At 33.6% G+C, this 16,028-nt stretch overlaps 1 protein-coding gene across 1 annotated transcript; it reads left to right on the plus strand.

Moving 5' to 3' along the window:
• The first annotated feature begins 4,790 nt into the window (after window positions 1-4,790).
• LOC136061582 (ankyrin repeat-containing protein ITN1-like) lies at window positions 4,791-9,728 on the plus strand. The gene is made up of 3 exons (XM_065759536.1): window positions 4,791-5,235; window positions 7,373-7,944; window positions 9,069-9,728. The coding sequence occupies exons 1-3, from the start codon at window positions 4,791-4,793 to the stop codon at window positions 9,726-9,728; spliced, it is 1,677 nt and encodes a 558-aa protein (XP_065615608.1).
• Window positions 9,729-16,028: the final 6,300 nt, after the last annotated feature.

Below are 16,028 nucleotides of genomic sequence, written 5' to 3' on the forward strand. Positions count from 1 at the left end.
TATTGATATGAACAACTTCTTATTAGTTTTCATCTAAACCCACCATTAACATTACTTTTTCATTTACCAATAATTACTAATCACCACATTAACAGTTTGTAAAATTTTTTATAAAAAAATTTGTATCTCTATGTAGCATTACTCTATTTGTCAGATCGTGAGCTGTGTTATTTCACCTCAAAATCAATTAGTGATGAGAAAGGCACACTCAAATCTTTTATGGCATTCGATATTATACCACATGGGTCTATTTTTAAAGTGGTTGTAGGGAGTCAAATTGTCGTCCCCCAACAATCCCTCCCTCACAATGACACTCCCGTGACTCGAACCCACGACCTTAGCTCTGATATCATTTGTCGGACTGTGAGCTATGTCATTCCACCTTAAAACCAATTGGTAATGAGGGAAATACACTAAAATCTTTTATGGCATTCAATATCACACCACGTGGGCCTATTTTTAGAGTGGTTATAGGGAGTCAAATTGTGGTCCCCCAACACTATTGATAATGTTGCTAACATTATAATTACTTCTCTACTACTCTACTACTAATTAATAAATTACAAAAATTTAAGGATTCAAATATATATAGCATCCGTTATTGAACTGATGTCATGTGATAGCCTCACATTTTTCCCAACATGTAAAAGAACTAATTCATTTCTTTGGCTCATAGATATTTATTACTTAATTTAGGATATCAAACTTTATACCTCTTAATTAAATCTTCAGTCTTAACTAAGATTAATAATAATAATAATAATAATAATAAATGACAAGAAGTGATCAATTATACCTATAAAATTCTTCTCAAGAAAAATTATACCTACAAAATCCATTAAATGTTGCAAATAATGCTCTTTTTTAAAGCCGTAATTAGTCGAGCATTGTAATTGGTCAGTATCTTAGATGATAGAATATTTAGCATATTGTGGGAAGTTGGAACCATGTTTTACCGTGATTTTGTAATATATTCTAACACAACATACTTTTGTCCTCCACTTTTTTTTAATGTTTTATATATATTTTTTCTTTTTTAGAAGTGAGCTTTCATCCACCAAAAAAGGGGGGATTGTAATATTCAAACTACTGAGTGATCGTACGTTTCTTAAAAGTTTAATAGTTTATGACTGTCCATTTTTGTTGTCTAATGAAGCCACATTCCTCTCAACACACAAACTAAGGAATATTGTCTTGATACTTACAAAAGTTTTTGATGGAAAAGTGTCAGTTGGGTTTATATTGTTGTAAAATTTGTATTCGTCAGTACTCACTATGCTATTGTTTCGTCTGAAATTGTGGATTCCACTATAATTAATTAGATTAGAAGATATACATGTTAATTAGAGAGTTTGAGATAAGTTGACGAGTTCTACTTGGGTTGAATATTTAAAATTATATATCTTGAAGTGAACTTTGGAGTATTTTAGATTGAATTTGTAATAATTGTAATTTTATTAAATTTAACTGAAAAAGTAACAAATTTGAAGTATTTGCACATTTCTCAAACATAAAAGAAGAAATTAGTTGGTTTCAAAGATAAAAGGAGAAATCGTGTACCCCAAACATAGACGGGAAATTTCTTCCCCATTATTTTTTTGTTAAACTAGGTTAATATCATATAAATAATTATATATAAATATTCAAGTACTTCTATTTTATGGTATTTTGGAGGTGTGAGAAAAAAAGAAAGTAGCTACAAATTTTACTGTAAAATGTTTACAAACTATTGTGATAATGATTGTGATTAGTAAACTTTAACAACTTAATTAATAAATGTATGATTTTTTTTTTTTTCCTGTGATTGGTAGCATACCAGTTTATAAATTTTATTTAGTTAAATTTACGGTGTTACTAGCATAACTTATGATAAAAATATTAGACAACAATTTAAAAATTTTTTATCATAAAATTTTCTTAGGCCTTACGCTTGCTCTGCCTCCAACGAATGAACATAGCATCTCAAGTGGCCCATCATATTGTGTAGTAGTAAGAAGTCTTTGTGTGTGTTGCATTTTTGTTTGTTCCGTTGAAGATGAAAGCTCAAGACTAATGTATTTATATGCTTTAGGTGCTCATGCTACCACGTACTCAAACACAAACACATCCACACTATTCTTTATGACATTGTAGAGTGTAGACTGTACTACATATTCTCACAGTGGTTGAAGTTCACTTGATTCGCAATTCTGAATCTCTAATGGCTTTGATCTTGCTTCTAGAATTTTACCAAAGTCAAAAGAGTATCATGGTCTCCAAAATGTCATTTTATAATTTTCTTTTATATTTAGGCTTGTCCTCGCCTCTCAATTTAAATAGTTATCTCATTCTTTTTTTTTTATGCTGTCATATGCAACGTGTGAAGGAAGTTACGCCATCCCATTTCTTTGATCACCGCAACAATCAAAAGTTGACTGCAGAGGGATTATTTGATAAAACAAATAAAGAACTCCAGCAAAAAGCCATAGAATGGATAAAGCGCACTGCCGAAGGATTTTCACTTGTGGCTGTTCTCATTGCTACTGTTGCCTTTGCCGCAGCCTATACAATACCTGGAGGCTCAAATGGTTAGACTGGTGCCCGAGTCCTCCTCAATCAACCATTTTTTGTGGTTTTTACAATGGCAGACGTACTATCAATTTTGTTTGCTTTGACATCAGTGGTTGTATTTCTTGCAATCACCACATCACCATTTCGATTTGCAGACTTTAGACATTCTCTTCCTAATAAGTTGACATACGGCTTAACTTTGTTGTTCGTCTCTGTCCTCATGATGATGATAGCATTTGCAGCTACAGTTCTCCTTATGATACACAATGGGGAAGGATGGAGAAAAGTGGTCCTATATGCTGTCTCTTTCATTCCAGTTGGGCTGTTTGCACTTTCATATTACCCTCTCTATCGATCACTATCAAAAACCTACAAGTACTTGCTCAAGAAGGCATGGCAAGTAATTTCTCAGAGTCACTGTTTATCTAGGGAAACCAAAGGGGTCAGTTTAACCTCTAATTCCCCAAACCCTCAATACACCGTGTCCGTTCGAGAGAGCTATGATGTTAGGCTTTAGGAATCACTTGTTGCTCATAGGATTTTCCTATTGATGAAAGTGACACAACATGAGCTACTATAATTTTATTTTATTTTTAAATGTGTTGAATACTACCAAGAAAATTATGTAATAAATGTTTGTGTCCTAGACATAAATTAATGTATCTCAAAACTGTGTTGAATAAATGTTGAATAAATGTCTGTCCCTCTTTTCTTCTCCCCCACAAAGGAAAAAGTTGGGATAGTTTGAATAAAAAGTTGAGAACCAGTGCAATGCTTTTAATACAAAGAAGCTTGAAAAACAAAAAGTAATAATAATATATATTTCTTTTGGTCATGAATTCTTTTACCTAAGAATTTGGTTATGTTTAACCTTTTCCCCTTCGAAAACCGTTCATCATCTGTTAGAGAGATTTTTTTTTTTTTTTTTTATAATATTTTGTTGCTTTAGTGATTTTGTATTCGACCCAGATCGGCTTTTCTCAATCTATAATTAATGGTACAAGCTAGCTAGGCAAATGTTGCCTTGTGATAAAACAATTTTTGCATTTGTCCCACACTAGGGAATCTTTGAATGGTGTTCCTTTCTCGTGAATGGCCCACGCATGGTAGTTTTCTGGATCAAGGTTGCTTTGAATTTCATTTTTCAACCTGATCAGTGTCTTTTTCTAAAATTCATGTCATTTTCAGATAGCCAAACACGAAACATTCACCCCTAGCACCTAGGAATATTTTGGCTGAAATTAGAATATGTATGCGTTTGAATTGGTGTTTCACCAGTTGCGTTTGCATTTTCCTTTTTCTTTTTTCTTTTTTTGATGCATGCATTTCAGCTTTCAGGAGATAATATGCACTGTTCAGTGGGTCTCATGCATTATTCACGAGACCCACAAATACTTTATTTAGAAAAAAAAAATTTAAATTTAATCTCATAGTACTATTCACACATTTAAAAATTATTTTACTATAATATTTCAGTTTTTAGTTTTCAGTAAAATAAACGACATTCAAACGAACTCTAAATTCTTTTTACTAAGATATGAGAGAAAAGAAAATTAGTACTAAGCTTATATACCAAGGAAGCTCCTATTGAAGCAAAAAAGAAAAAGAAAGATAAAGGTTCATAATCAAATTAATTTTTTACGACACCTTTCTTTTCTTATTTTCTTCTTTTGCTAAAAATTAATATAATCTATTGTACTAAAGATCGAATACTATGCATAGGAGTATTGGTGGCCAAGCTTTTCTTATAGGGCAACGAATAGTTATAGGATATGGTCTCACTCAGGGGGGAAAAAAAGTGGGATATGACTGACATGTTTTAGAGGGGTAAGGAAAAGTCGAAAGATGAAAAGTAGAGATATTTGTGGTGGGAAATTTTTATGGCTAACGTATTGGAGTGGCCAAGCTTTTCTCACAGGGGACCAGCTCTTAAATGAGAAGGTGTGAGACCTATTTCTTCCTACTGTTATATATAGGTTTTTAAAAAAAAAAAAAAAAAATTTGGGGGGGACCATGGATAATGTGCCTCCCCCTTGATAACAGTCTTCTGTTACAGAAATCGGAAAAGAAATGCATATATAAAAGAGTATCGAATTTAGTATTTATACCATACTAATAGTGTTTACGAAAAAAGTAGATTCCCCTTCCACTTTCTTAGAAGCACATGATATGATAGCCATGATCTATAAAACAAAAGGGCAGTCACAATGATAGTATGAGACACAACTAATCCACGAGAAATGGAGAGAGATTTGGAGGTAGGAGAAGAGGAAATTTGGGAATCCATTTCAAGGCTAAGGAAGCCTTATCTGGCAGCCTTAGGCGGACAGTGGGACGCCATGAAAAGCTTCTACGAGGAAAATCACGAGCAACTCTGTTCTCAGATGACAGTAGAAAAGGATACTGCGTTTCATATTGCAGCATACAGTGAAGGAAAGGAACTGCTTCAACATTTGGTTGAGCTACTACCACCCACCTCTAGTTTGTTCGAAGCCTTAAACAAGAAGAACCAACATGGTAATAATACTTTTCACGAGGTGGCCACGACTGACGGAGTTGAAACAGCAGATTTCTTGGTTAAGGAACTCCAAAAGGTTTGTAGACCAGGCGAAGGCAAACTAGAAGATCTTCTCAAGGCTGAAAACAATCTGGGTGAAACGCCGATATATAGGGCCGTTGCCCACGGTCAGACAAAAATGGCCAAATATTTGGCGACTAAAGTTAAGGATTTAAGTTCTCACTTTCGAAGAAAAGACAAGATGACCATTCTCCATATTGCTGTCATAGGCCAACACTTTGGTCTCTCTGATCTCTCTTACTGTCTTACTTCCAAATTGTTGAACATTTAAATAACAAACTTTAGTACACATAATTTTTGTACATATATATAAATAGCATACTTTAACATGCTCTATCTTTCAAATGCAGACACCGCTATATGGCTACTGAGAAAGGACAAGGAACTTGCAAAAAAGAAGGAAGAAAATGGCCTGACATGTCTTCACCTGCTAGCGAAAATGCCACATGTTTTCAGTAGTTATTCGGAATTTTCCCACATAGGCAAACTGCAGAAAATCCCCTATTATTGTATGTCTCTATGGTTCTATGTGTTGTTCCATTTACTTTGAGCGCCCGAAGCATTCTTAATATTATGGCTTAGAACTAACGTAATAACATAATTAATTTGATCATATATATTATAGATTACACTTTATATTATAACCTTTCAAAATACACGATTTACACCTTAAACTATAATTTATGTTATACTTTCCTGCTGTCAATTATGTTGTTATCTTGGATTGCATCATGTAAAAGGACCAAATTGCCCATATTCTCAATCCCTTAAAATCCATATTATTTGTTTCTTAAATATAATCAGTTTCATTTTTATCCTCAAAAATTTTTTTTTTTTCTGTGTTAATTCAGACCTTCTAATTTAAGGAAAGAAAGAATTTAGTTCTTTTTTTTTTTTTTTTTTTTTTCACTGATTTAGTTCTTCCATCTATTTTTTTCTTGCCCATTTATTGGTTAGTTGGTTTAATTTATCTAATGCGCTAATGAATTCATTTACATCTGGTTTTGTGTTCTTTGACTAAATCACGGTTCATAAAGTCAATATTTTCTGCTTTTTTGCTTTAGTTATCCACTTTTGTAATACAATATTAGTTTTTTATTTTTTGAAACATTTAATTATATGTATTCACCGCACTCCCCCAATTTTTTTATCCCTTTGCATCTCCTACCCAGTAATGCCAACTAGCCACCCCAAGGCCTTCTCATTTCTCAAAGCTTCTTCTCCCTCTGTTTCCAAGATAAACGCTGCTGCTCCTTTATCAATTACTATTATCTCAGTTTCTCCTTTGCAATTCAATCCCTTCGATATGCTCATTCTTGCAGTTGTAGGAGCCATAGTGCTGATTGTACTCTTCGTGAGCATTGACACTGGGGCTGTAAAACCCCCAAAGTTGCTATTTTAGCAACCCACCCACTCAAATTGATCTTCATCTGGGGTGGGTTGCTAAAAATATTTTGCAACCATGAATAGTAAGGTTGTATATATATACAACCTACTATTCATATTTGCTAAACATACAAATAAATATAAAAGTACATGAAAGTACTAAAATGAAGAAAGAGAGAGATGGGAGAGAAGAGAGGGAATAAGTTGATAGAATATTTTATATTATTTTATTGTGTTATATGTAAAAAAAAAAATTGAGATGTTGGGTATATTGTTAGATAGATTGATAAAATAAATAAAATAGTATTTAAAAATGTAAAATAGGTACTTTTTTACATCCCATTGCTAGTGCTCTTAATCTCTACTCTCACAGAAGTGTCGTAACTCCTGTCATTGAACATTTCCACGGGTACAATAGCATCTATTTAGAAAAAGTTGAGATTGAAGGAAAATGAATAGTTATCAAAATTTCATTATTGTTTGTCATCACCTTTTTTTTTTTTTTTTTTTCGGATAATAGTCATCACTCTTTTTTGAAGGAAAAGAAAAAGAAAATATGTATGAAAGCATATCAAATCAATCACGTAACAACTCAATAAGTTTATGTTATATAATTCAATTTTATACTCCTATATCAAAACAAAATTAATCTCATCAATCTTTCACATGGTGATATCCACGTGTTGAATTATTAAATGGATAATTTAGTTTACTTGTTACAAGAGATACTATCTAAAAATTAAAAAAAAAATAAGTTGATGTTATTTTGGTCAAGATACATAGTGGCCTCTCTCTCTCTCTCTCTCTCTCATGCAAATATGATACATCATGTATATTGTATAGGTGTATATTGTATAGGATTGCGGGCTATCGATAAACTCCGGAAAATGAAGAGAATGCATTCATCAGCTTCAGAACTCACCGAGTCGCTAGTAGAGGCAGATTATACGTGGAAGGATTTTCCTTGTGAAGTAAAAGATGACAAGACAATTTCCTTAGTGAAAGTAGACTCCTCTGTTGACAAAGGTAGAGGCGAACAAGGTCAAACATCTGGCACAAAGGAAGTGCGAGGAGAAGGCACATCCAAGGGACATCAGAAATATTACCACCCATTGCTTGAAGCAGCCAGCAATGGCATAGTAGAAATATTTGACAAGATGATTGAATCGTATCCACAGGTAATTGAGTACATCAGTAACGATGAGGAAAACATATTGCATGTGGCCATTGGCCACCGTCAGAGGGATATATATCGTCGGGTAAAGAAGATGGAAGTGATAATGAAATGTAGATTGGCTTCACGGATAGATAAGAATGGCAACACCCTATTGCATCATGTTGCAGAAGGGCAGACATATTATGGAAGAGAGTCAAGAGAACAAGCTGCAGGTCCTGCTTTCCAGTTGCAAGAGGAATTGGGATGGCTTAAGGTAAGCTAGCTCTATCGAGTATAAATTTTGGATAATTGGAAAATACATGATTTGAACGTATCATTTGGAAACACCAAGAGGTGAAAATCAATTTTTCTATAAGGCTCTTAGTATTATATGTTTTATTATATAAAATATAAAATAATAGAAATGTAATAATCACAATGCTAACTAAAAATCTTTTCTTTCTCCATAGAACATGTCCTAAGCTATAAAAATCATAGTATCTTTTTAAGAAAAAAAAATTATATATATATATATATACACACACATTACCTTTTCTTTTATCAAATATATTTACAATTTTAGGGTTAAGATTTTCAAAAGTATCACCTAATTTCCTAAGAAAAATTAAATTGACCCAAATACATCTAAAAAATGAAAATGAGTTGTTAGCCCATATTTGTGGCCCATTTCTTTAAATTTTTTTTTTTTTTTAAAGTTAAAAAATACCTAAATAGGTTAAACTCAAGTGATTCATCCATTTTTAAGACATTAACCACTTCAAAAAATGATGTCAATTTATGGACAAACTATTAGTAATTTGAAATTTTCAGATGATGGTGGGGCAAACAATTAAAAAAAGGGTCTCCAAATTTTATATATATGAAAAATTGGTACCAAAAATAAAAAATTGGTCCAAGGAACACTATAGAAACAAATTGGTCAGTTAATCTATTCATGTGATTACTGATTATACAGTGAAACCTTGTGTGCATGTGTTTGAATTATGAATTTTGACTTTTTGTGAACATCAAACATCTTAAACTTGAGATTTGGGTGCCATGATGCTATCTGGTTACACAAAAATGACTTGTTTGTGTATTTTTTTTTACTTAGAAAACTATTTGAAAATTATGGAATATGAAATTAGATAATAAACATAAATTTTATTTGGCTTGTAAATAATGGAAAAGTCAGTAGCTTTATTTTTTTCAAAAAGAGAAAAGTGAATAATTTGGATACAATTATATTGTTTTTTGTTGAAATTGTATTAGTACCAAATAAATTCTAGTCGTTTTGATTTTCATTATTAAAATTTTATTAGAGTTATATATATATATGATGCTAGTTTGGTAGTGTAGAATGAAGCTCATTTTTGTTGACTAATTGTCTCCACGCAGCGTGTGCGAAATATAATTCCCTCCCATTATATCCTTCACTGCAACAATAAAGGTAAGACTGCAGACGAGTTATTTCAAGATACACATGCTGGCCTTCTCGAGCTGGCGCAAAAGTGGACAAAGGAGACCTCTCAATCGTGCTCTGCAGTTTCTGTCCTTGTTGCCACTGTAGTTTTCGCTGCTGCCTACACCGTCCCTGGAGGTAACGATGCTTCAGGCCGTCCTAATTTCATCAACTCTCCATTCTTCGTCCTCTTCACCATCATGGATGTTGTTTCCCTTGCGTGCTCCTTGTCTTCTGTTGTCATGTTCCTCTCCATCCTCTCGTCTCCATTTGAGTATGAAAATTTCAAAGCATCTCTCCCTCGGAAGCTAATGATAGGCTTCACATTGCTCTTCTTCTCCGTGACAACGACCATGCTTTCTTTTGCAGCAACTATTTTTCTCCTCCTTCGTTTTCAAAAGAAAGCTTGGACTAATACTCTGATTTATACTGCTGCATTCCTTCCTGTCTCTATGTTTGCGCTTATACAGTTCCCGTTGTATGCTGCATTCAACAAATTATTGCACACCCTTACCAAGAAAATAGAGAAGAAGGTATATCCCCAAAAATTCCTTCCTCCTTACTTGAGGACCAAGAAGCTCAATAAACTCTCATGAGAATAGGCTTTTGGATTTTGACTATAGGGCGGTGTTCATTTTGTTCCCATTATGCACCGTCAAAGACCTGTTATCATAATGTATTGACATTAATCTATATGTAATAATACAACGAGAAGTTAGATATTTCTCTTCACAGTGTGTGCTTTGATTAGTGATAAAGAAACTTCATCTACGGTAGCTAAACCAAGAAAAAACGGAACTCAAATTATCATTTTGATTCTTATATTTTGGTAGGGATTAATTTGGTACTTATTATTTTTAATTTGTAGTCAATTTTGGTTCTTATTGTTAACTTGTTTTGTTTATTGATAACAAAGTAGAACGTATTCCAAACTTTTAACCATAAAAATTATATTATCTTTTCTTTTGAGTGGTGTGTATTTCATACACATGTTTGCACACAAAGTATATATATTCACTTTTTTGTATTAAAGTGGTGACTTGATGGACTTGAAATCATGACTTTTAAGTGGAAATTGTGATTTTAAGTCACAAGGTCAATGCAAAAAAGTGAATGTGTGTACTTTGTGAATACAAATCTTTTTATCATTTTTTGTGTATCACTCTATATTCTACTAATCAGTACTTGCCATATTTTGATTTTACTTTCTTTATAAAATAACTAAAGTTATAAATAAAAAGCAATCATACATATGGTAAGTAATAATTGGTAGAACATAGAGTGGTACACAAAAAGTAGTATAGAAGATTTGCATTCATACTTTGTATACAATAGTGAGTGTGCACTCATTATTACCTTTTTTTAAGGTTAAAAAAAAAAAAAAAAATCAATTCATTCCTATACCCCTAACTCATGCATGTATATCATGTATATTATATAGAATGTTTGACTATTGATGAACTCTGGAAGATGAAGACAAATCAAATATCTGCTTTAGAACCCACTGAGTTGCTAGTTGTAAGGTTGAAATTTATCAACTATCTTGTTGGCTTTATTCCGTGCCAATTTACTTGTAATTTAAGCACTTAGTAACCCTGTATTTAGGTAGGATTATTATAAGGGTAGTGTGTGAGAAGTTGTAAAGAAAATCTCAAGTATGTGCAAAGAAGCAGAGCTTCGCGGCTAGGACTCACGGGTGGCTCGCGGCTGCAAGTCACCAACTTCAGGCACGTGAGATGCACGCAGGGAAGTTGAAGGGTCGCGTCAGCTGTCGCACTACAGGACAAAAGTCCCAGGCTGGCCAGGCCATTACGTCGCGACTTGATTTCGGGACTTGGACAAGCCGCGAGACCAAGCCACCAATTTACCCTGTTTGGCAAAAATGTGTCTCTTCGTATTCTTATATCACCTCACAATATATAGACCCTTATACCCACTAAATGTAGAGAGCTTCCAAAGAGAATTTTATGAGAGAAAACTCTAGAGAAAAACAAGATTGTCTCATCCCCAATCTTCATCTAAGAAACTCTACAAATTCCTCTACTCTCTTCCTCTCCATTATCATACCCTTGAGAAGTCTTTTACCAAATCCTTATCTCGCCACACCCAAGTCTGTGAGAATGTTTATTTGGTGCTGAGGGAAGCAGTTTGGAAGGAACCAATATACATTGGTTGATGCTATGGTTAAGTAGCAAAATCCGGGAAGCTAAAGAAGAAATAGGTTCGGTGTAACCTCGTTGGAGCAAGAAGCTTGGAGGGCTTAGGTACCTGGGTAGATTAGGCTTGGAGGGTCTTCTGCTGTTCATGTATCCCAACTACATTCTTTAGTTGATTTTATCACCACTTGAAGGGCGGCGGAGAGGTTTTACACCGAGGACTTCAGTTTTCTCTTTGATAACACATCGTGTGTTGTTCGTGTGTTTGCATCATTCTTCTATTTATCTTTGCCTTATATTTACTGCTGTGGATGTGTTTATATTTGGCTTAGATTGTCTATCAATTCTTAGTAAAATGCCCCATGTCTGAAACTATTTAGGAAAATGTCCCTATTTTGAAACTCGATTTTCCAAAAATCGAGTTTCAATTTAAAATTCGATTTTTGGACAATCAAGTTATAGTGAACTGAAAATTAAATAAAATAAAAAAATTCTGGAACTTGAATTCATGGAATTCAAGAGCTCGAGTTGCATGGAACTCGATTTCCAAAAAAAAAAAAAAAAATCGAACATGTCCTAAACTATAAAAATCATAGTATCATTTTAAGACAAATATATATATATACACACACTCAATTTTAAGTCAAGGAACACATCTTTAATTACCTTTTCTTTTATTAAATATATTTACAATTTTAGGGTTAAGATTTTCAAAAGTATCACCTAATTTCCTAAAAAAAATTAAATTGACACAAATACATCTAAAAAATGAAAATGAGTTGTTAGCCCATATTTATGGCCCCTTTCTTTAATTTTTTTTTTTTTTTTTTAAGTTAAAAAATACCTAAATAGGTTAAACTCAAGTGATTCATTCATTTTTAAGACGTTAACCACTTCAAAAAATGGTGTCAATTTGTGGACAAACTATTAGTAATTTGAAATTTTCGGATGATGGTGGGGCAAACAATTAAAAAAAAGGGTCTCCAAATTTTATATATGTGAAAAATTGGTCCAAGGAACACTATAGAAACAAATTGGTCACTTAATCTATTCATGTGATTACTGATTATACAGTGAAACCTTGTGTGCATGTGTCTTAATTATGAATTTTGACTTTTTGTGAACATCAAACATGTTAAACTTGAGATTTGGGTGCCATGATGCTATCTGGTTACACAAAAATGACTTGTTTGTGTATTTTTTTTTACTTAGAAAACTATTTGAAAATTATGGAATATGAAATTAGATAATAAACATAAATTTTATTTGGCTTGTAAATAATGGAAAAGTCAGTAACTTCATTTTTTTCAAAAAGAGAAAAGTGAATAATTTGGATACAATTATTTTGTTTTTTGTTGAAATTGTATTAGTACCAAATAAATTCTAGTCGTTTTGATTTTCATTATTAAAATTTTATTAGAGTTGTATATATATGATGCTAGTTTGGTAGTGTAGAATGAAGCTCATTTTTGTTGACTAATTGTCTCCACGCAGCATGTGCGGAAGATAATTCCCTCCAATTATATCATGCACTGCAACAATAAAGGTAAGACTGCAGACGAGTTATTTCAAGATGCACATGCTGGCCTTCTCGGGCTGGCGCAAAAGTGGATAAGGGCCCTTATCCACAATTCAGAGGTCTCCCGGGAGACCTCTTAATCGTGCTCTGCAGTTTCCGTCCTTGTTGCCACTGTAGTTTTCGCTGCTGCCTACACCGTCCCTGGAGGTAACGATGCTTCAGGCCGTCCTAATTTCATCAACTCTCCATTCTTCGTCCTCTTCACCATCATGGATGTTGTTTCCCTTGCGTGCTCCTTGTCTTCTGTTGTCATGTTCCTCTCCATCCTCTCGTCTCCATTTGAGTATGAAAATTTCCGCACATCTCTCCCTCAGAGGCTAATGATAGGCTTCACATTGCTCTTCTTCTCCGTGACAACGACCATGCTTTCTTTTGCAGCAACTATTTTTCTCCTCCTTCGTTTTCAAAAGAAAGCTTGGACTAATACTCTGATTTATACGCGCGCATTCCTTCCTGTCTCTATGTTTGCGCTTACACAGTTCCCGTTGTATGATGCATTCAAAAATTATTGCACACCCTTATCAAGAAAATAGCGAAGAAGGTACATCCCCAAAATTCCTTCCTCCTTGCTTGAGGCTCAAGAAGGTCAATAAACTCTCATGAGAATAGGCTTTTGGATTTTGACTATATGGCGGTGTTCATTTTGTTCCCATCATGCACCGGATGTCAAAGACCTGTTATCATAATTCTTAATTTACCACTGTATTGACATTAATCTATATGTAATAAGAAGACGAGAAGTTAGATATTTCTCTTCACAGTGTGTGCTTTGATTAGTGATAAAGAAACTTCATTTACAGTAGCGAAACAAGAAAAAAAAAAAAAAAAAACCCAAATTATTATTTTGATTTTTATATTTTTAGAAGTAATCAATTTGGTCTTTTTATTTTCAATTTACATTCAATTTTGTTCCTGCAGTTAACTTGTTGTTTTGTTTATGGATAACAAAGTAGAACATATTCAAAACTTTTAACCATAAAAATCCTAGTATATTTTCTTTTGAGTGGTGTGTATTTCACACTCAAGTTTGCACACAAAGTACATACAATCACTTTTTTGTATTAAAGTGGTAATTTAATGGACTTGAAATCAATGACTTTTGAGTGAAAATAGTGATTTCAAGTGCAAAAAAAGTAAATGGGTGTACTACTTAATTTATGAATACAAATTTTCTGTACCACTTTTTATATATCATTTTATATTTCATTAATCAGTACTTGCTATATTTTGATTTTATTTTCCTTATAAAATAATTGAAATTTAAAATAAAAAATAATTATACGCATAATAAGTAGTAATTTGTGAAATATATAGTAATACACAAAAAGTATACAGAGAATTTGTACTCCTACTTTCTTTTTCTTTTTTTTGATAAATTGCACTCGTACTTTGTATGTAATAGTGAGTGTCCACTAGTTATTACCTTCTTCTTTCTTCTTTTTTTTTTTTTTTTTTACATTAAAAATAAAATCAATTCATTCCTATTCCCTGACTCATGCATGTATATCATGTACAATGTATAGAATGTCCGACTATCAATGAACTCTGGAAGATGAAGACAAATCAAATATCTTCTTTAGAACCCACTGAGTTGCTAGTAAAGGCAGATTCTACGTGGGCATCCAGTCTTAAAGTAAAAGACAATGTGATTTCCATATGGCCAGTGAAGAGGCAGAGGCAGAGGCAGTGAAATTTCAAAGACCGAAAAGTAGTAGCACACCAAAAAGTCAATTCGGCAACACTGCACCAAAATCCAAATCTGCCTCTAACAATTTGAAGGAAAAAAAAAAAAAAAACAAAGAGAGAGAGAGAAGGTGTGCAGCCAATTCACCAATCCGTCAAAACTGACCTAATCCAACCCAATCTGTCGAGTTGAGTCAATTTTTAGGAGTTGGGATCGGTTGATTGGTGGGTTTGGATCAACGTGGATCGACGGGTTGGGTGTGCTGGAGATGGCTCCGATGGCTCCAATGGGTTTGACAAAGGTTTGAATCGAAGAGGGTGTGGGTTGCTAGAGATGGCTCTGATGGGTTTGACAGAGGTTTGAATCGGAGAGGGTGGGTTGCTGTGTTTGACCATGGGTTGCTGTGTCGTGCTTGGTCGGCAAGGTCTGGGTCGTGCTTGGTCGGCAAGGTCTGGGTTCTGCGTTTTGGTTGGCGTGGGTCACAGAGTGGGTTTTTTTTTTTTTTTTTTTTTATGTGGGTTTTTATTCCGGTGGGATTTTGGTGGGCAATGAGCAGTGGTGGCGTGGTGGTGGTGGTGGAGGCACGGTGGTGGTGACTAGGCAGTGGAGGAGCGGTGTAGAGGTTGAGGGAAGGTGGATTTCAAATCGGTGGATTTTTGAATGGGTTTGCTCCGGTGGGTTTCAAATCGGCGATTGTTGTTGATGGGTTTGCTCCGGTGGTTGTTGATGGGTTGAAGTGTTGATGGGTTGAGGTGTTGTGGCTGTGTTGTTGATGGCTTGTGTGTTGCTAGAGGTTGAGGGAGAAGGAGAGGAAAAAAACAAACAATTGGAAAGGACAGGAAACATAAGTCTGAAAAAAAAAAAATAATAAAACAGTTATAAAGAAATAGTAAAAAATATTAAAAATAATATTTTAATAAAAATAGAGTTTTGGGATGTAAGAGATATTGTAAAATTAAATGGTATAATGATAAAGTGAAGTTTTGGAATAGTAAAATAGAGTAGCATTAGCATTTTCCAATACTAATGCTCTTATGCTTTGACTTTAAAATAGGAGCATTTTAAAATAACCTCATAATGCTTTGACTTTAAACTTTGTCAAAACTATTTTGCGCACTTATAATTACACTAAATATAACTTAAACTTAACTCTCAATATATGAGATTGATTCAAGTCATATATGATACGTGTAACTTTAAAAGAGTTATATCTATTTTAAGGGTAATTCTACGGTACCCTCAAAAAAAGGGGTACGGTACCTACTAGTAGGTAACCTGCTATATCAGGTTACTTTTTTCTCACATTTGACGGTTTCATTCTTACATTGTATAGTTCTAACATCACATGTAACAGTTCTTTTCTCACATTTGGTAGTTTCCCTTACTTTTTTCTCACATTTGATGGTTTCCAATTTCACATTGTGCAATTCCAACATCACATGTGATAGTTCTTATCTCACATTTGGTGTTCTTTTAC

The sequence above is a fragment of the Quercus suber genome, unplaced genomic scaffold (genome assembly GCF_002906115.3).
Source record: "Quercus suber isolate HL8 unplaced genomic scaffold, Cork oak 2.0 scaffold_331, whole genome shotgun sequence".
Lineage (NCBI taxonomy): Eukaryota > Viridiplantae > Streptophyta > Magnoliopsida > Fagales > Fagaceae > Quercus > Quercus suber.

Bases quoted from the DNA above. Each gene is read 5' to 3' on its own strand.
- LOC136061582 (XM_065759536.1), top strand. From the start codon at position 4,791: ATGGAGAGAGATTTGGAGGTAGGAGAAGAGGAAATTTGGGAATCCATT. The intron at 5,236-7,372 runs GTCAGACAAAAA...TATATTGTATAG, and splicing joins ATATAGGGCCGTTGCCCACG to GATTGCGGGCTATCGATAAA. The intron at 7,945-9,068 runs GTAAGCTAGCTC...GTCTCCACGCAG, and splicing joins AGGAATTGGGATGGCTTAAG to CGTGTGCGAAATATAATTCC.